The sequence below is a fragment of the Mus musculus genome, chromosome 6, assembly GCF_000001635.26.
Source record: "Mus musculus strain C57BL/6J chromosome 6, GRCm38.p6 C57BL/6J".
Classification (NCBI taxonomy): Eukaryota; Metazoa; Chordata; class Mammalia; order Rodentia; family Muridae; genus Mus; species Mus musculus.
Genome location: NC_000072.6, coordinates 37,983,230 through 38,005,414, shown reverse-complemented (window position 1 = coordinate 38,005,414; position 22,185 = coordinate 37,983,230). Strand labels below are relative to the sequence as shown.

Below are 22,185 nucleotides of genomic sequence, written 5' to 3'. Positions count from 1 at the left end.
TTTTTATGGTTTGAATAGTATTTTGCTGTGTATTATCTCCTATATTTTCATTATTTAATCAGCAACAGAAGGACATTAGATTGTTCCTGTTTTCCTGTTGAACATATGTATCTGTGGAGTAGGGTGTTGGCACTTATGCCAAGGAGTGGTACAGCTGGGCCATGTGGTAGATCTGTTCTTAGGTTTTTGAGAATTCTCCACATTGATATTCAGAGTTTATGCCGATTTGCAATTCCACTAACAGTAAATAAAGGTTTCTTTTCCCGATATTCTCACTAACATTTGTCGTTAGCTGTCTTATTGATCTTAGCCATTCTGATAACATTCTGATACGAACTCAAACTAGTTCTAATTTGCATTTCCCTAATTGCTAAGGACGTTGAACACCTTCTGAAATATTTCTTAGCCATTTATTTATTCTTTTGAGAACTTCTGTTCAGAGCTGTAGCCCATTTTCACACTGGGTTATTTCTTTTAAAAATTCTACTTTTATTATTTTTAATTATGTGTGTGTGTGTGCATGTGGGTATGTGCACACATGTATCCACAGAGGCCAGAGGCTATGGATCCCCTGAAACTGGGGATGGTTGAGTCATTTGATGAGGTGCTGAGGACCACCTGGATCTTCCAGAAGAACGGCAAGTACTCTTAATTGCTGAGCCACCTCTTCAGCCCATCACTTGTTTTTTTTTGACTCATTTTTTGTAATATATATATATTACACACACACACATACACTTCCTCTTCATGTGTTTTCTCTGCTGTACAGACGCTTTTATGTGGTCTATATGTCCATTGTCTTTTATGTGGTCTATATGCCCATTGCCTTTTATGTGGTCTATATGTCCATTGTCGCTATTAATTCCTGAAGCAAATGGAGTCCTATCCAGGATGTCCTTTCCCACACCTGTCTTGCACGGTCCGAGTTTTCTTCTAGCAGTTTCAGTATTTCGGGCATTGCCTTGGGGTCTTTGGTCCATTGGGAATGGATAGATGTGGGTTCACTTTTATTCTTCTTCATATGCACATCACACTTCCCCAGCACCATTTGCTTAGGATGCTCTTTTCTCCGCTGCATTTTTGGGGCACTTTTGTCAAGTATCAGGTGGTTCTGCTTACACGCTTATGTTTGGCTCTCCTGTTTTGTTCCACTGATCTCCATTGTCTGCTTTTGTACCAGTACCAAGCTGTTTTATTATTACAGCTCTGGAATATAGCCTGACCTCTGGGATGATAACCCGCAGACATTCATCTTTTTTGCTGAGGATTGCTTTGGATATCTGGGGTCATTTGTGGTTCCAAATATATTTTAGTATTCTTTCCCCACCCCCCCTGTTTATGTGGGTTTTGATTGAGATTGCACTCAATCTATAAATTGCTTTTGGTAAAATGATCAATTTTATAGTATCGGTTCTACTGATCCATGAACATGAGAGGTCTTTGCATTGTTTAGGGTCTTTCTCAATCTCTTTCTCCAGAAATTGAAAGTTTTATTATGTGATTGTCCACCTCTTTAGACTTATTCCTAGATTAAAAAACAACTGGTTATTGTGAAGGAGAGTGTGCCCATAACCCTTTTTCTCAGCATGTTTGTTGCTGACATATAGAAAGGCTCCTGGGTTTTGACTTTGGGCCCTACAACTGTGCAATAATTACTGATCATTAATAGTTTTCTGGTGGAATTTTGGGGATGTTATATATAATATATCATCTGCAAGTAGGGGTAATTTGGTTTTTCCTGTTTGTAACTCTTTGGTGTCTTTCTCCTTATTGCTTAGCTAGTGTGTCAAGCACGTATGGAAAAGGCATGTGGATAGTTGACAGCCTTGTCTCATTCCTGAATTTAATGGGGTTGCTTTAAGTTTTTCCATTTAAAAGGATGGTATTGTCTATGGAGTTGTCATATATCATGTTTATCATGTTGAGGCATGTTCCCTCCAGTCCTGCTCTCTCTAGGACTTTTATCATGAGGGCATGTTGGATTTTGTCAAAGGCCTTTTCTGACCGTATTGAGATAAATGACTTTTGTCTTTAAGTCCATTTATATGACTTATTATGCTTAATGACTTATGAATGTTGAGCCAACCTTGCATCTCTGTGGTAAAGCCAACTTGATCATGGCATATGGTCTTTTTTGATATGTGCCTGTATTTGAGGATTTCAACATGGATGGTCACTGAGGGTTATTGGACTCTAGTTTGCCCTTTTTGTTGTGTCTTTACCTGCTTTTGGTAATGAGGAAATACTGAATCTATAGAAGGAATTTGGAAGTCCTCTCCCCACCATCTCAAATAATTTAAAAGGAATATGCTATACATCTTTAAAAGTCTAGTAGAATTTTGCTGTAAATCCACGTGGCCCTGGGCATTTTTTTTTTAAAGCTGGAAAGCTTTTTTTTTTTTTTTTTTTTTTTTACTGTTTCAATCTCCTTATTTGTTATGGTCGTTTTTGTTGGTTTTATTTAACTTTGGGGATTTGGATGATTTATAAATTCATCAATTTTGTTTAGATTTTACAACTTAAAACTATCCCCTTATAATATTGTGTGTGTGTGTTGTAAAGTTTCCTGGTACATTTCTGATTATGCTATTTTGAGTCATCTCTTTCTTTTGTTTAGTTGGCCAAGGGTCTGTCAATCTTGTTTATGTTTTCAAAGAAGCAGTTCTTAGATTTGCTGATTCTTTGCATTGTTTTCTTCATTTCTATTTCATTCAATTTCTGCTCTGAGTTTTACTGTTCATTGCTGTCTACTGGATTGTTGCTTTTCTAAATTCTTGAATTGCATCATAAAGTCAGTTATTTGTGCCCTGATTTTTATGTGCGTGTGTGTTTGTATGTATGTGTTGTAAGCCGGCCCACGGCCTGCATGAACCCGGTACGCCTGGGTGGCAGGCTGGGGCTGAAAGAGACTTAGACTTCGAGAGAAAGCAAATAGAGCCATCAAGGTCAGAAGGCTCTGCCTTAGATAATCTACTTCTTAGTGGCAGCACGATCAAAGTCTGGATCAGCCTGCTTCAAGGCTGAGGGAGGCTACATGTATGTATCTATTTATTTTTGTTATTTTTTTTTCAAGATACAGTTTTATAAAAGTCCCGACTGTCCTGGAACTTACTCTGTAGACTAGGCTGGCCTCAAACTCAGAGATCTGCCTGCCTCTAACAACTGCTGGGAATAAAGGTATGTGCCACCACTGCCCAGTTACCCTGATTTTTTTAAAAAGAATAATTTTTTTTATTTTATGTATATGAGTACACTGTAGCTGTCTTTATACACACCAGAAGAAGGTATCGAATCCCATGACAGATGTTTGTGAGCCACCATGTGGTTGGTGGGGATTGAACTCAGGACCTCTAGAAGAGCAATCAGTGCTCTTAAACTGCTGGGTCATCTCTCCAGCCTGAGTTTTTAATATAGGTGCTTAGAGATTTAAATTTTCCTTAGGACTGCTTTTAATGTATCCATCCTACAGGTTTTGTTTTGTTGTGTTTTAATTTTTATTTAATTACAGAAAATTAAAATTTTTTCTTGATTTCCTCTCTGGCACACTCGTCATTCGGTAATGTACTGTTAACTCTTCATGATTTGTATAAATACTGGGGATTTGTTTGCTGTTGATATTACACTTCGTTGCATTTTATTCATATAGGATGCATGGGATTATTTCAATAGTTCTGAAATTGTTAAGAGTTTTTTTGTGTTTCCAGGATGTGATCTGCTTTTCATGGAATACTTTCCTGGACTGCTGAATAGAATGTATTTGGGTGGGATATTCTGTATATATGTTAGGTCCTCCTGATGTATTACATATTTAATTTTGATACATGTATCTCTTTTGACTAGCTGACCTATTGAGAAAGAAGATTTATAGAAATCAACCACTATTACTGAGTTGGAATTTATCTGTGTCTTTAGGTTCAATATGCTTTTCATAAAATCGGGTGTGTCAGAGTTTGTTGCACAAATACTTAGGATTGTAATATATTCTTGGATAATTGTTCCTTTGATTGGAAGGATATAGCCTTCTTTATCTCTCTGACTAATTTTAATTTGAAGTCTATCTTGATGAATATTAGGATATTGTTGATATCTGCTTGCTTTCTGTTCACAGATGCTTAGAATACTTTCTTCCAACCTTTCTTTTTAAGGTAGTGCCTATCATTGAGGGCAAGGTGGTGATTTCTTGTAGATAACAGAGAGATGGCTTTCTTAAGCCACTTGGCTACTTTGTTTTTTTTTTTTTTAATTGGTAAGTTGAGGGTATTAATTTTTAAAGACATTATTGTAAAGTATATGTTGATTGCTGCCATTTTATTATATTTTTTCCTCCTTCTGTTCTCGGTCCAGTTGTTTCAGTAATTATAGCCTCACTTGTTTTCTGTCTATATCTCTCAAGTGGGCTTATTCCTATTTTCAGTCTGCAGTACTGTGGCCATCATTCCACGTAGGGCTGGTTAGGACACGAATTCTTTTAGCCTGTTTGTGCCACAGACCATTTTTCTTTCTTCTTAAACTACAGCAGATATTTTGCTGTGTCCAGTAGTGTAGGTTGGCACCCATGGTCTTAGGAGTTAAAGTAGATAACTCCAGGTTCTTCTGGTTCTGAAAGTTTTCATTAGGGAGTCAGCTCCTCCTTATGGATTTTCCTAAACATGGGATTTTCCTCTTGCAGCTTTCAGTACTCTCTCTTTGTTCTCTATACATCTCATGTTTAAATCATAATATACAGTGGGTAGTTTGAGGTTTAGTGTGCTTTTTTTGGTATCTGTTATGGGTATGTCATTCCTTGATTTTGGGACTCTTTTATGATCTTGTTGAAGATCTAGTCTATGCCATTGACCTGGAATTCTTTGTTGTCTTCATTTAAATATTTAGTCTTTTTTTTTTGTTTGTTTGTTTTTTTTTTTTTTTGGTTTTATGAGACAGGGTTTCTCTGTGTAGCCCTGGCTGTCCTGGAACTCACTCTGTAGACCAGGCTGGCCTCGAACTCAGAAATCCACCTGCCTCTGCCTCTTGAGTGCTAGGATTAAAGGTGTGTGCCACCACCGCCCGGCTTATTTAGTCTTTTAATGGTATCTCATACATAATTCCTGTATGTTTCTTTCATGTGTTTAAAACCTTTTCATATTCTTTGCTTGTATGCTCCAATTCTTTTCCTCAGAATTCTTACCTTCACATTCTGACATTCTGTCTTCTACTTGTCTATTGTTTGTAAGGCTTACCCCTAAGGTTGATAGTTTGAGTTTTTCAGTTCTATCTTCATTCTGGCTTCAGTTTTCAGTAGTTCTCAGTTTTCCAGTCCTGGATTATTTTAATCTCATTTGCCATGCATTTGTCTTTTCTTGAGCATCACTTAGGCATTTGTTGCTATTCCCTTTAAATTCATTGAACTATTTGTTCATTTTTCTTTTGCTGAAGTTAATGTTCTTTGTTTTTGTTTTTTGAGACGGGATTTCCTTAATTTCTTTTTTCTTTTAATTAATTTATTTTTTATATTCCATATTTTATTCCCCCCAATCTACCCTCCGACTGACTATTCCACACCCCATACTTCCTCCCTACATCCCTGTCTCCATGTGGATGTCCCCACCCTTCACCCCACCTGACCTCTAAACTCCCTGGGCTTCCAGTCTCTTGAGGGTTAGGTGCATCATCTCTGAATGAACACAGACCCAGCAGTCCTCTACTGTATGTGTGTTGGTGGCCTCATATCAGCTGATGTATGCTGTCTCTTTGGTGGTCCAGTGTTTGAGAGATCTCGGAGGTCCAGATTAATTGAGACTGCTGGTCCTCCTGAGACAGGGTTTCTTTGTATAGTCTTGTCTGTCCTGAAATGCTCCTGTAGAGCAGGCTGGTCATGTAGATAGAGATCTGCTTATGCTGGGATTAAAGGCATGTGCCACCATGCCTGGCTGGTGATTGTTCTCTTAATCTTTGTATTCCGGGATTCTAGGGATTCATTTAGGCTCGAGGAATATTGTTTGGCCATTCATGTTGTTTGTGCTTTGGGGATTCGACTTAGGCGTGTGGTCTTCTTTCTATAGTTGTATGTCTGAGATGTGATTCTGGCCTGCCTCAGGCTAGTCTGGTGCAGGACTTGTGTGACCTGAGTTAGGCTTGGAGATGTAGGCAGGCTTGGTTCTCAGTAGACTCACTAGGGAAAGCTGATCTATAAGCTGTGCCCTCGGTTAGGCTGGTATCTTAAGTACTGTTGCTGTGAAGAGATGTCATAACCATGACAACTCTTATAAAGGAAAAGATTTAATTGGGCCTGGCTTACAGTTCAGAGGTTTAGTTCATTATTGTCAGGGTGGGGAACATGGCAGTGTGCAGGCCGTCATTGTGAGAAAGAGTTGAGAGCTCTACATTCATAGCAGTGGGCAGCAGGAAGTGAATTTCTAAAACATCAAAGCCCACTCCCCAGTGACACACCTCCTCCAACAAAGCCACACCTATTCTAACTATTAGGAGGCCTTACCTCCTAATTGTGCCACTATTAGCCACTATTAGCCACTATCTAATCACTATTAGGAGGCCTTACCTCCTAATAGTGCCACTCCCTAAGGCCAAACCTAGGGAGTCTATGGGGGCCATTCCTATTCAAACTACCACAGATTGTTGTGGTTTGCTATCTATTGTAATGCCCCGAGACCTGGTTGTCCTAGAAACAAGAGAGTCCACATGTACATCTTGGTTGTTTCTGATTGGTAAATAAAGATGCCAACAACACAATAGTTGGGCAAATACCCACCCTCTATGCTAGTCAAACCTATTTTCCTATTGATATTCCTAATTTTTACTTACTACTTACTATTTTTCATCTGGGTTGTTCTTAACTCCAACTGGCCAGCCTTAGGGCCACGTTCTTTTGACAATGGGGGCCTCTCTTTCTTCCTCCTTCACTTTCTTCTTCTTCATAGTCCCTCTCTGACCCCCAAGCCCCAGAAACCTAAACTCACCTATGTCTCTTCTGCCCAGCTATTGGGCTGGCCAGGTGTAGTTAAGAGCAGCCCGGATGGAGCATAGTAAGTAATAACTTGGGGTTATCAATAGGAAAGCAGATTCTAAAAACATGGGGGGTAGGCAGCTGACTAGCTATTGGTTGTTGGCATCTTCACCATTCACAATTAACTTAGGGGCAGGATCACAGGGGCTAAGTATAGACTCCAGGTCTTGTGGACCCAAGCTTAGCATTAGAATAGACAACAAATGACAAAATCTCAACAGCAATAGCTATAGTATCTTGAAGTGGGACAGAGTTTGATGTGTTTCAGGAATAGAAAATGACCAGTGGCAGAATGCGTCCGTCAAGCACAGTAAGGGCTTACTTTGCTTGGTCTGTGATTAAGATTGTGAAAATAAGCACTTCTCTGTTGCTCCAGGGCTCTCTACAAACCCCCTATTAAGTATAATATCCAAATGCCCAAATCATGTCCAATTTAATGAATTTTTGTTGTGTGTGCTTGTATGTACAAACGGAGGCCAGGGAAAGATGTCAGCTGCTCTCTATTGTTCGCTGTACTATTCCTTTGATGTAGACTCTCGCTGGTAAGCTGGAGCTAGGTTTTGGCTAGGCTAGCAACTAAAAAGGCTAGTGATGTTCCCGTCTCCACCTCTTCCAGCACCAAGACTACAGGTATGCACGACTACAATAGTTCTTCACATGGGTTCTGGGAGGGATCCAAACGCATGCTTTTGCAGCAAGTGCTCTTAATCACTGAGCTAACTCCCCAACCCAAACTACTTTTACAAAAAACGCAGCCCAGATTCTGACTAGAAATCCCTGAGATGCTCTCTTCAATGAAGTGTACTGAAATGTCTTCACTGAGGTCATGCAAGAAATGGCTTTTTCAAGTGGCAGGCAAGTTGTCGCAGCACTATTGAATACTCTGTTCTTTGCTGGGGACTTAGAAATGTCTGCCTGTTCATGTTCCCAGTTGTTTGGTGCATTACCAACTCACTATTCCAGTCCTCTGAGCTAGCTGGTTTTGTTGCTAATCACATTTTCATTGCTCCAATGAAACTGGCTTGTTAAAGCACCGTGATGCTGTTTTTAGATACCCATGAGAATTATTTACTTGCATTCTACCTCCTGTGTTTGCCCAATGCTGGGTCTGCCCCAGCCTTTATGATTGAATGGTAATGGGTAGGATACAATGATGGACTAAGGACCTCTCACTGGTCAGGTGAGATTTATTAACTTTTTGTGAACCAAATAGAAAAGAAAGGAAAAGAATTACAATCTTTTACACAGGCAATATGTGCACACCCACACACTCTGGTCCAGCTCGTGACCACCTATTTCATCAACTCCCCAAGTCTCCATGCATGTTTACATATACACCCCTATACTTACATAGGCATATATACATTTGGTGGGTGGAGCAAGAGCTTCCATAAGCAAGTTCCAATGAGCAAGCACCAATGCAGAAAAAACTCACTCATTCTGGATAAAAAAGAAGTGCCACCCTTTACTGCTCACTGAAAGAAAAAGCTTCTACCTTTTCATTGTTGCTTGTAAAGAAAAGCCCTGTGTTTATTGTTAAAAGTAAGAAAAAAAAGCCCTTAACATTTTTATTTCTTAAAAAAAAAAAAGGGGGGGGGGCTGGTGAGATGGCTCAGTGGGTAAGAGCACCCGACTGCTCTTCCAAAGGTCAGGAGTTCAAATCCCAGCAACCACATGGTGGCTCACAACCATCTGTAATGAGATCTGACACCCTCTTCTGGAGTGTCTGGGGACAGCTACAGTGTACTTACATATAATAAATAAATAAATAAATAAATAAATAAATAAATAAATAAATCTTTAAAAAAAAAAAAGCCCCATACTTATTGTTGTTCTTAGTTCTTAATACTTTCTCAGGGTAAATCATCACATGGTTTTGCAAACATCTTTACATTCCAAAAGTCCACACCAATTTTAAGACACTAATCCAAGGCATGAATAGATAAGAAGTCACAGCAAAAAATGTTTACATGTGTTTCCATTAAGACTAGTATCAGACTAAACATTCATTATCTGTTATTAGCTCCATAAGTTCATTAAAAGTTTAAAACAATAATTCTTGTCATAACTTGTCACAGGTTTTGTCAAGAGGCAAATCATCTGCCTAGTATCTCATTAGTTTTGAAGTTTTGTATAGATAAACTGGTCAATATTTTATTTTTTCTGTCCTTGCACCTATAATAAATTGTCCATTCCCAGTTTCTGACCTTTAGTTAGCAGATAATGGTCTCATAGTTAGCCTAGAAGGAATGTTTTCCCTGATGGTAAATTTGTTCCAAGCCTGCTTTCTTATCCTAGAGCAATTAGCCTGTGACACATGGAGATTTACACAGCCCTATTTGCAGCTTTTTAGAGAGCTGGAAATTACTTGTATAAATTTAGGAATTCTATAAGATCATTATCAGGAATTACGAAATCATCAGTTTGTCTACACAGCATTGCTACATGAGAGTGCATCTTTGTTAATCTATAGAAAATCTGCCCAGTAGGGTGGGCTAATTCCCAGGAATAATTAGACTACATAATAATGACAGGAAAAACATATGGAAAACAAGAATGAACCCTGAGATGAGATCTCTGAAGGTCCTGCAATTCAGAGTCTACTCATCACAGCCATGCAAAACAATGAGACATCTCCAGAAAAGTCATTTGTTAGTTTTAGCCTCTCCTAGATGGCACCTGCTAGTCCAAATCCTAAGGTTTTTTTTTTTTCCTTTCTTTTTCTTTTTGACTTGGTACTAGATATTGAACCAAAATCTCACAATATGCCAGGCAAACATTCTATCATTGACAGACATGCAAAGATACATACAACCCACTACAAAGATTTGATGCTTGTTAAAGGTATTGGTTAACTTAGAATTGACTTTTAAAAAATGTTGTTTCTACCTTTCTAAGAATTAAGTGTGTCTATTTGTAATTTCCATCTGTGTTCCTTTTTTCCATAGCTCTTGATAGCTTCATAGGCACATAAGTTAATAAAATGGGCATGTATAATATTAAATGCATTATTACCCAATACTTTCATATAATTCAGTTACCAGATTAATTCTTATATGTCCACACTTCTCTAATATCATCCAATTCTTATCTTGGTATGCAGTGAAAGTTGTGGTCCTGGATTCAGGAAATTTCTTCAGGAAGGGAACGCTGCTTGCTGGTTTGATTCTGTCCTATGCCCAGAAAATGAAATTTCCAATGGAACAGGCATTGGAAAATGCCTGTGCATTAAAGATGAGGTACTCACCCCTGTTTTTAATTCATATACTGAAGTGGAAATCATACACAAGAGAAGCACACAGATTACATTCTTAAGATTTTGTGCTCATAATTAATAGTTATTGTTAATAACATAGCTCCTTGTTATAGTCTACATTTAGGGGCTTTATATGATTACAAGCCATATTTAATTCAGTTAATACTTGTTGAGAATGGGAAAGGACGCTAAGAATAATTTCTTCCTGAGAATTTAACATGTGGATTCTATATTCACGTATCTATGGCCAGTCTTGTCCAGCCCTTTTGAGCTGTATTAACATCATATTAAAACCATCAATCTGTTACAAATTCAACTTTATAATGCCTAGAACAGATCCTAAATAGATATGATAGTAATACACAGTAGATTTGTCTTAACTAATTCAGACACTGGAGAAATGGCTTAGTAGTTAAGAAAAGTGGCTTCCCTTATAGTAGAAATGGTGTGACCTCCAGCAGTACTATGATGGCTTGCAACTCTCTGTAATTCAAGGTCCAAGGGATTTGACACCATATTTTGATCAACATGGGCAACATATATATTTGTGTCACAGACCTACATGAAGATAAAATACTCAATCCAAACAGCATGAACTAATAAATTCATGTCACACATATAGCAATATATGGCATAAATTACTTCCAATGTAAAAATCCTGTTTCCTGATATGTCTAGTTCAAATAATTAGGTAAGAAAATCTGTCCAGATGCACAATTAGGGTTATGTGCAAAATCTTGCAGGATGAAGTAAGTGAGGCTACGTACATCTGAGAGTTCATCATGGCTTTTTTTTTCCCCCTTCGATTTAAGTTTTATTGCATTATGATGAGAAAAGATACATAATTTCAATTTATCTGAATTTGATAACATTTAAAAACATATTTTGAGGGCTGGTGAGATGGCTCAGTGGTTAAGAGCACCGACTGCTCTTCCAAAGGTCTCGAGTTCAAATCCCAGCAACCACATGGTGGCTCACAACCATTTATAATGAAATCTGATGCCCTCTTCTGGAGTGTCTGAAGACAGCTATAGTGTACTTACATATAATAAATAAATCTTAAAAAAAACCATATTTTGAGTAAATAGACTTACATCACATTCTTCTTTCCCTTTTGTACTCCAACTCCTCCCAGAGAGCCCCCACTTCAAAACCTGCAATGCCTTTAGTATTTTATCATATTCTTTAAAATTTATAAAATATTGTAAAAATAAAAATGAGTCTTATAAAAGTTGTTTGATATAAAATAACAGTCAATTGAACAGTTTTATGTAGATGTTTGTCTACAGCAATACTGAAAATACATGTTTTTCTCAATATAAATTTCAAATAACTCCAACTACATTAACTATATGATATTTTAAAATAATATATCACTATTAGTTTTTTTAATGAACATAGATAAAGTCTTTTTGTTTGTTTGTTTTGTTTTTAGTAGAGCTTAAAATATTGGCTCTTACTGTAGTACAAACACAAAATAAGAACAGTTTTTGGGCATTGGAGTTCATTGTAATAAGGCTGCACTTGAATGTCCCTCATATCACCAAAGGATTTTACCTCCATAGTAGATAAGCTAAGAGTTGACAGTTCTGCTGTGCCAAGGAATGAATTGTAGGCATGATTTTTGGATATAGATTTCCTGCTATGGTCAAGGCTATTTGACTTGAGTGATTATTGTCATTCTCAGCCCGCAGAGAACAAGTTACATTCATTTAAGAAATGGTGTGTGTATTAAGATTGTCTGTCCATAAAAAAAAAAAAGATTGTCTATCCATGAAGTCATTCATCAACTGTTTCAATGAACAACGGTTCTGCTTGGGTACAGACATTAGGTGAGGGTAAAGTTCTGTTTCATTGGCTGTGATGATTTTGAAAATCATTAACTTATAAAGTTCTCTTCTTCAAAATTGATACAGTAATTATAAATATCAAGCAAAGCCTTCAGTTTCACTCTTTGCTGTTCTCTTACAAGCTACCTCCCAAATTAATTGCCTACATTTCTTTTGGCTGTATAAATAATTTTGAAATATGTAAGCTGTTCTGAAAACCATAGTATAGTGTAAAAACATCAAATAAACAGTCCTACTGATAAGAGAGGCTGAGATAGGAGAAGCATGATTTAAAGACCATTATGTGGCACACAGTAAGACCCTGTCATGTACAAACAAGCATAAAGTGTATATGGATTGTACAATATTGGACCTATTTCTCCAATTACCAAATTAGAGAGACCACGGGATGACAGCCGACAAATTTCTAATTCCTCATATTTTTGAATTTCAATTGATTAGGATATGTTGGTAATATTAATTTTCATATTGAGATAGTAAGGAAAAGTGATTGTTACTTCCTGTTAATTTTCTTGTTAGAGGTGGAATTATGTTTGTGTGGATTTGTTGAAAGACTACTTTCTTGCTTCTTCTAGGGTGTAGTTTCACTCCTTGTGCTGGTGTTTTCCATCTATTATCCTTTGTAGGGCTGGATTTATGGAAAGATATTGTGTACATTTGGTTTTGTCATGGAATATCTTGTTTTCTCCATCTATGTTGATTGAGAGTTTTGCTGTATATAGTAGCCTGGGCTGGCATTTGTGTTCTCTTAGGGTCTGTATGACATCTGCCCAGGATCTTCTAGCTTTCATAGTCTCTGGTGAGAAGTCTGGTGTAAATCTATGGGTCTGTCTTTATATGTTACTTGACCTTTTTCACTTACTGCTTTTAAAAGTCTTTCTTTGTTTTGTGCATTTGGTGTTTTGATTATTATGTGACAGGAGGAATTTCTTTTCTGGTCGAGTCTATTTGGAGTTCTGTAGGCTTCTTGTATGTTTATGGGCATCTCTTTAGATTAGGGAAGTTTTCTTCTATAATTTTGTTGAAGATATTTACTGGCCCTTTAAGTTGGGAATCTCCGTTCTCTTCTATACCTATTATCCTTAGGCTTCATCTTCTCATTGTGTCCTGGATTTCCTAGATGTTTTGGGTTAGGAGCTTTTTGCTTTTTGCATTTTTTTTCTCTGTTGTGTCAATGTTTTCTATGGTATCTTCTGCACCTGAGATTCTCTCTTCTATCTCTTGTATTCTGTTGGTGATGTTTGCATATATGACTCCTGATCTCTTTCCTAGGTTTTCTAACTCCAGTGTTGTCTCCCTTTGTGATTTTTTTATTGTTTCTATTTCCATTTTTAGATCCTGGATGGTTTTGTTCCTTTCCTTTGCCTGTTTGTGTGTTCCTGTAACTCTTTAAAGAATTTTTGTGTTTCCTCTTTAAGGACTTCTACCTGTGTTCTCCTGTATTTCTTTAAGGGGGTTATTTATGACCTTCTTAAAGTCCTCCATCATCATGAGAAGTGATTTTAGATCTGAATCTTGCTCTTCTGGTGTGTTGGGGTATCCAGGACTTGCTGGTGGGAGAATTGGGTTCTTATGATAACAACCAACCTTGGTTTCTGTTGCTTATGTTCTTATGCTTGCCTCCTGCCACCTGGTTATCTCTAGTGCTACCTGCCCTGGCTATGTCTGACTGGAGCCTGTCCTTCCTGTGGTCCTGGTTGTGTCAGAACTCCTCAGAGTCAAGCTGTGATTCTGAGATCCTGCGATCCTGGGTGTGTCCAAGCTCCTGGGAGTCAAGGTGCCTTTGGGACCTAGAGATCCTGGTGTGACCAAGCTCTTTAGGATCCTGTGATCCTTTGATCCTAGGCATGTTAGAGTGCCTGGGAATGGAGCTGCCTTTGGGTGTTGTGGGGCTGGCTGCAGAGTTTGCGCCCAAGGTCTGCTCAGGGCGCCGGCCCAGACAGACCAGAAGGAACCCTTGCTACTGGTCTGGCAGAGTTCTTGCATGCCTGGGTCCCACTGGTCCCAGTTACTACCGGTGTTGGGGACAGATGTTGTGTGCTCCTTACCTCTGATCCTGGGCACATAGGAGTGCCTGGGAGTGGAGCTGCCTCTGGGTGTTGTCATACCTTTCTTTTAATATTTGTTTACTCTATAACTTTCATTTTCCCTTGTCTTTATAATTCATGGGAATGCACATGTGTAAGCAGATGCACATGCATGTGGTGAATATGTAAGCAGAGACTGGTATCGTGTCGATCACTCTCTATTCTCTGAAGCAGGAGTCTCTTGCTGAATCTGCTAGTGGGCTCGCTTGCTGAGCACTAACATAGGACCTGGGGATCAGAAAGTCTGTATCCTAAGTCATCTCTCCAACCCCTAGCTACTGTGTATTTTTATTGGTTTAGAGAAGTCAGCAGGCAGACCTCATTCTGAACAGTTGCTCATGGAGGCTCCTGACTTTGTAAACACATCTATTTGTGCCTGCTATCTACCATCCATGCTGAATACACCCAGTCAGCCTCTTGGCATGCTTCAGGTTCCACAGTTATAGGCTGTAAACTAAGTCCTCCAGAATCTCCAGTAAACTCTTGAGGCATTTCTTCCCTCTACTCTTTCTTCACTGACTCTTGCAGTAACTCCTCCTCTATCACTGCTCAGGGCCCTAAAACCAAAAGCTACGTATGCTCCTGGCCATATTAAGGAGTTTACTTCCTGCTGGTAACTTCTACCATCTTACCTTCTTGTTTCTCCTCCTATGTGCCTGGTGCATTCACATCAGTTGCTTTGAGGCTAACCTTGTTTTTGCTTCCTTTGCAACGTTCTTACTGCTTAATATTTGCACGCTTATCTCTCCTCATTGCTCTTTACTTAACTACTGTCACTCTTAGGTTTTAATTGCCAACTATATGCCCATGATCTTTTGGGTGGGGGTGGGGGTGGGGGGGGGAGTTGTGAGTTTGCTTTTAAGAGTTTTTTGGTTAATCTGAAAACAATGTATGTGTATGGGTGTTTTGCCTGTATCTTTATTTATACACCATGGCGTGCAGTCTGTGAGGCCAGGAAGCATTGGCTCTCTTGGAACTGAAGTTATGGATAGCTGTGAGTCACTATGTGAGTGCTGGAAACTGAACCCCGGTCTTCTGGAAGAGCTACCAGTGCTCTTAGCCCCGAGACATCTCTCTAGCTTTAAATTTGTGTTTGTGTGTATGGATGTATCATGGTATATATGGAGGTTAGTCTTTCCATCATGAGCATCCTAGGGGTTGAATTCGGGCTTGGTGGTATCAGGCTTTACTATCTGAGTCATCTTGACCCCTGCCCCACCCCCACCTTTTTTGAGCCAGGCAGGATCTCATGTATATAGATTGGCCTCAAACACTCAGAGGATGATGGTGAAATCCTGATCTTCCTGCTTCTATGCCCCAAGTGCTAGGATTCTAGCTGTCCTGCCATGCTCAAATTCATGACTCCTAAATTCTCATTTTTTGCATCAGGCCTCACTTCTGAACCCTAGAGTCATCTATCTATTCTCTCTGAATTTCTATGGGACTGTCTTAAAAGAATCTTAACTCCAGCGTTTTTTTTTATTACACTTCAGACAATTCTTCACAAATTCCTACAGTTTGTTTCAGTTGCTGCCTCTTCAACTGCCGTAAACAAAAGACCACGGGCAGTGTGGGAATGAGCAGACATTCTTTAAGGTTCAAGAACAAAAATGAAGATGAAGGTCTTGTTCAGAGCTCTGTTCCTGGCTTGTGGCTGTCTCCCATCATGGAGTGTGTGCTATCTCCTCTTTCTGGAAGGACACTGATCTTGTCAGAGTAGACCTCCATTTTTTTCATTGGGACAGATTGTTTTTAAAAAGGGAGATTAGTTTTTATTACATTTTAAATTGTGTGTAGGCATATATGTCTGTATTGAGAGTATATGTACACGGGTGCACATTGTATCACTTCGGCCCCTACAATACAGGTAATTTTATAGTCTGCCTTTTGGTCTACTATTGAAACCTTTAGACCTATATATTTTTAAAAATTTATGAGCCAATACTTTTAGCCCATGGTGTTTTTGTCATGTTTAAATGCCTTCTCATCGGACAATCATTTGCCTTTTTTTTTTTTTTAAGACAAGGTCTGTGGCTGTGTAGTCCTGGCATGTACCACAAGGCCAGCTACACTCACCTGCTTTGTAAACTTCGATTTCTACTTTATGTTTAAGGTCTGAGGTAAGGATACAGCTCTTAAAAGCAACAGAAAAGCTGGGAAAGTAGCTCAACGGCAACCTACTTAGCAGGTATAAGGATTAATGGCTGTTAGCTTCTCCCCACTTGACTTAATAATGTCCCTATTATAGTAAAAACACATTTCCACAGGTATTCACTAGTGATCTTTTGTGATTCACTACTTTATTGCTTTTTTTCTATAACCTCATGCTTAGTACCTAAGGCTAATCACCTCCCTAGGGCTCCCTGAAAACTTTCTTTGAAATTCATTTTAAAAACAATTTTCTTTCCAAACTGATTTCAAGTTCCTTCTGGGAATTTTTATTTCCATTAGAATTACAAATTACCTTGATGAGAATTATGTAAGACTTTATCTAAGACCTAACACTCATTCATGTGCAGTTCATTTAATTAATGTATGAGTATGCATTTTCCTAATCTTTTTTATGCTAACTTAACGCCGGGCACAGGAGTGTGTGTGTGTGTGTGTGCGCGCGCGTGTGTGAAGAAATGGTTTATTTCTGCTTGCCTTTACAGGTCATGGTATATCATTGAAGGTAGACAAGGCAGGAACTCAAACAGGAACTGAAGGAGAAAGCATCTAAGAATGCTGCTTATTAGCTTGGCCATTAACATGTTCAGTTAACTTTTTTTTTGCATGTGTTGGTGGTTTGGTCCCTGGGAGCTCTGGGGAGGGAGTGGGGGACTGGTTAGTTCATATTGTTGTTCCTCCTATGGGGCTGCAGACCCCTTCAACTCCTTGGGTCCTTTTTCTAGCTCCTTCATCGGGGACCCTGTGCTCAGTCCAATGGTAGGTTGCAAGCATCCACCTCTGTATTTATCAGGCACTGGTGGAGCCTCTTAGGAGACAGCTATAACAGGCTTCTGTCAGCAAGCACTTGTTGGCATCCACAAAAGTGTTTGGGTTTGGTGATTGTATATGGGATGGATCCCCAGGTGGGGCAGTCTCTGGATGGTCATTCCTTCAGTCTCTGCTCCACACTTTGTCTCTGTAATGGGCACAGGATTTTATGTAACCCATACTCACCTCAAAGTTGCTATATATGTATGTATGTATGTATGTATGTATGTGTATGTGTATGTGTATATATATATATATAATTTTGGTGATGAAAATCAAAGAGCAGAGAGCTAGATGACTTGTGCCTACAATCCTAGAATTTGGTTGGTAGAAAGGAATTAGGGGTTCGAGGCTAACCACAATTATATAGTGAGTTCAAGGCACACATGTGCTACATAAGTTGCCTTGCCAATCTCAAACCCTTCAAAGCACATCCCCCCATGAGAATATTATCTATCATGTTAGGTCAACTCCAATTAATTAGAGGTTGATGTGCCAGGTCCTGTTTATATATGTGGCTCTATTTGCCAGTTTGGAAGGCAGTAGACTTTATATACTGGAGTCTGGTTTCTGAGTTTGGTAGTATCACTCACTAGGCTTTAGTTTCCACAGACCCAAGACTTTGGGGCAATAGTTATTGTGATGAGCCAAGGCAATCTCATCTCTAAATTGACAGGGTTGTACTAGACTCACTAATTTCCAGATCTTTCAAAAATGTAGGTAGTCTGATGTTAGCAGGCCTTCTTGTTCCTTTTGCACTGTAGGCAACTATCCTGTAAAAGCAGCTGATAACTATCACGGTATTGACTATCAGCCATCTATCCGGGTGCTCTCCTGGAGAAATGGGTTCATGAAGTCTTTGGTTAGCCAGTAGCAAAGTGAACAGATCCAACCAAAAGTTGTATATAGACTTATAGAAACCCTTTCTTATATAAGGGGGCGGGGCTGGCTAGGGAAAAGAGAAAAAGAGATCAAATATAACATTTCGACAGTCAGTCAGCTGGGTGTGGTGGCATGCACCTTTAATCCCCAGAATTTAGAAAGCAGAGGCAGACAGATCTCTGAGTTTGAGGTCAGCCTGGTCTGCAGAGTGAGTTGTAGGACAGACAGGGCTACAGAGAGAAACCATGTCTTTAAGAAAACTAAACAAAAAATGTCCTGACAGTCATACAAAACACTGTGTATAGAGACAAGACAGTAGCAATCTTTTCGAAGACTCTGGAGATTAGCTCTTCTGAAAAAAAAAAAAAGTTCTGTTGTCCTGCCAGAAGTGAAGGAGGAAATGGAGGTTTTGTAGAAAGTTTATCACAAAGTGAGATTAGGAATTAAGCAGGCTGAGCCGCTGGGAGAACAAGGAAACTTTCCTGTGTCCTCAGATATGGAAATCTGCTCTAGCAATTACAGATAGGTAAGTGCAAAGAGATGTAAGGTGTCCAGTGTACTGATGCCAGTCCCTCAAGGTGCCTGTCCCAGCTGGGTCCAATCAAACCCATGTTCCAAAGGCTCAATAACACATCTGGCTATACGGACCATTTATATATGTATTTGGTCACACACATTCTTTGATATCAAAGGCCAGTGAAGTAACTGGGGCATAATGAATCAAGTCATTCTGTTTTTGACTACAGGTCCTAATGAGTGCCTCATTCTTGGGAGCCCTGTGTCTTTTCTCATCTGTCTGTGTTGTGTGCGCTATTTCTGCATTTACTCTTCCCATTGAGACCAAAGGACGCGCTTTGCAGGTAAGTGACTCAGGAAGCGCTTGGATTTTCTTTCGTCACCTAAAAACTATTTTTAATTATGTGTATGCATATGTGTCTGCGTGTGGGTATGTGAACCAGTGCAAATGCCCTGGAGCTGGAGTTACAGGCATTTATGAGGTGCCCAATATGGGTGCTAGCTGAGAACAGAACTCAGAACAGTAATTCATCTAAGCCACCTCTTAGCTCCTTAGCCATCACTTTTGGCCAAAGATAAGCTTGGGATATGGATGGCCTTTATTAAGTCAGGAAAAGGTTTTTCATACCAAACCACCCCCGCAAAACAAAACAAAACAAAACCAAAAACAACAACAAAAAAACCAAAAAACCAAAACACTACCGCAGAGCCTTTGGGATCACAGGGTCTGTGTGTAGCAGACTAGTCCCTTTCCCTAATATCTGTAGTGAGTGGTGGACATTTCAATGTGGATTCCCTGGGCCAGCTGTCTTAGAAAACCTAACTTCATGTGCCATGTACTAGAGGTTTCTTCATCTAGAAGCAGGCTGGTGTATGAGCTGTGATTTCCAGCTGCCACCAGTAAACTGACCTCCAGTTCCACTGCATCTGGAAGAAGAGTTTCAGAGTTGAATTAAGCCTATGTAGCCAAGATGAAGCCTGCCTGAGCAAGTGTCTTACCAGACCACCATGGCACTGCCTAGGAAAGGGACCATTAGGGCCAGAGGGCCCCTAATGGCTTCATCTCCCCAGACTAGTCAGTTCTGCTGGAAAGGACTGGCTTCTCCCCGCACAAACCCCCGAGTTTTCCTTTCTCATTCTTCCTTTCAAGATTGGTCTAATTAATATTAAAGATTATGAAGGCAGAAGTATTTGGCCTATGAAATTAATTTTGGCTTGGCTTTGTGTTTGGGCTCCTTATTTCTCTGGAGGCTGTGGATGAAGGGAGGGCACAGCCTCCTTAACATAGATCTATGCTCAAGTCCCCGGGAACTTGGGACCACTGCTCTCATTATGGAACACAGAGGCCTGCCAAGATCTGGTTATCAGTGAGAAGATGGAACTTTTCTACCTCAGAGCACAGTGCTAACAGACATACTCTGCAGTTGATTTCATCACTGAGTACCAGTCAGACACGACGACTCAGGCGTTGCCTTTCCTATAAGGAATCACCACACCCGTTATGCAAAGGATTACTAAGGACAAGCTGGGCAAAATTTAATTTTCCATTCCCTTCCCAATATTTCCATTTTATACATTGGTGGTGACCCTCCTGCCTCAGCTTTCTGAGTGCTAGGGTTACTAGGTGTGAGCTACCAAATTGACAAATGAGAATGAAGAACCTAATGGATCTGTTAATGTCCCTCACGGGTTTCTAATTCAACCCGCCTATAAAGCCAGGCCTTCTGTTGCTGGGGTAGGATAGAGACTTGGCATTGGGGCATGGTGAACCTTTAACATGTTGGTTCAATACATACACACACACACACCCTGGCCATTGCATGGTGGTGTCTTTAGGAAAATTAAAGGTACACATATAGATACATACATAGCTCACCGCTGTGATAATATTCCTACGGACAAGCACATCTTTTTAAAAACAAGAAAACAGTAATTTGACTGAATAAACCAACCTGGTCAATAGCTTAGTGCTGAGTCACTTAAAAAACTCAATCATTAAAGAACGTGTTTATAGTGCCAGGCATGGTGGTGCACAGCTTTGATCCCAGCATTCAGGAGGCAGGGGCAGGTGATGTGAGTTCAAGGCCAGCCTGGTCTACACAGAGAGATCCAACACAGCCAAGACTACACAGAAAAAAGATGATGCTTGAAAAGAACCAAAAACCAAAACCAGAATGAGTATAGTGTGGACTTCTTTAGATATCTGTATTGCAACAACTTTAAATTATAAAGCTAGCATTGTAAATGATGTATATAATTCTCTGTAAGTTAAGAACAAAACCTTACCAACTAATTTCTTTCTTTTTTCTTTCCCATAGCAAATTAAATGAGGACCTGCAATACTAATGTGGAGAAAAGTATATTTGATCTTCACTGAGTTATTATTTTTAATGGGTTTATTTCTGCACGTGGTAATTAAGAAAGCAAGTTATATTAAGGCAATGAAGGCACACACCAAGAATGCAGTGGGGTTCTTCCTTAGGGAACAATATATACAAGCCTCTTATAGGATATCCTTAGACACATGTGGTTCATGCCTGAAATCCCAGCATATACAGGTTGAGGGGGCAGGATGACCAGGAGTTCAATATCCTCCTCAGTTGTAAAGTTAGTTTGAGGCTAGCCTGGGCTACATGAGATCTTGTCTACAAACATCAAAAGCCTACCTCCAAACCAATAAACCCTGAGATTGAATGGGGCCAGGAGAAGGTAAGGGTGGAGGATACACTTCTCATTTGGTATCAACAACTTTTTTTTTGTTTTTGTTTTTTGAGATAGGGTTTCTCTGTATATCCCTGGAACTCACTTTGTAGACCAGGAGGGCCTCGAACTCAGAAATCCACCTGCCTCTGCCTCCAGAGTGCTGGGATTAAAGGTGTGCACCATCATGCCCGGCGGTATCAACAACTATTTAACCTTAGACAAACACTTGGCATTGGCCCATATGGTCTGTGGCTGAAGGACAGAGATTCTGTAGCTAAGGCAAGAAATTAGACTGATTTTCACTGAATTTAAATCATGGTCTTGATAGTTTACAAAAAACCCCCACTTTATTCTGTACATAGCTAGCAAGAAGCTGGGAATAAAGTTACTTTTCTCCTTATGCCATTACTCTTTATTTTTTAAATCATAGGAGGGAATCACTGCTTCCCATGACGCATGTACAGCTCTCCTATAACATGCTTAACTTATATACTGTTTGCAGAGAACGTGATATATGGGGGGTGTTGGTTATGCAAGTTCTATTAGGAAAGACATGCTGTGGAAAGAAAACATCTAAAGCGTCTATATTTAGATTTTGTCTTTTGCTGTTCAGGCTTATTATGGAGGCCCACTAGGCTGGCTAAGGATCCCCTGCCCTCCTTGGCAAAAGATTGCAGCTGCAACCACAACTGCATACAAGAGGAAGCAAACAATTCCTGTTTGATCCACTCTATAACTGGCTTAAAGTTAGTTTCTTATAATAAAGGTGCAGTTATTAACACATTAGCAGTTTAAAGGACTGGGTCCAAGGCACCCGGTGGAAACCAAACACCTAATCCTATACAAAATGGCACAGTATGTATATCCTTCCTTATACTTCTGTCATCTCCAGGTCATTACAGCAATGCT

At 39.5% G+C, this 22,185-nt stretch overlaps 1 protein-coding gene and 1 pseudogene across 2 annotated transcripts in view; both read left to right on the top strand.

Moving 5' to 3' along the window:
* Positions 1–21,676, top strand: part of Svopl (SV2 related protein homolog (rat)-like) — a 63,271-nt gene extending 41,595 nt beyond the window's left edge. Inside the window, exons 15-16 of one of the 2 annotated variants that reach the window (NM_177200.4) lie at positions 18,804–18,917; positions 20,892–21,676. In NM_177200.4, coding sequence (NP_796174.2) covers positions 18,804–18,917; positions 20,892–20,903 — 126 coding nt within the window. In that variant the 3' untranslated portion in view covers positions 20,904–21,676. Of the gene's footprint in view, positions 1–18,803; positions 19,236–20,891 lie in introns of those variants that run through there. The other variant, XM_011241386.3, reaches the window with a different exon arrangement.
* Gm18401 (predicted gene, 18401) lies at positions 10,099–10,750 on the top strand (annotated as a pseudogene).
* Positions 21,677–22,185: the final 509 nt, after the last annotated feature.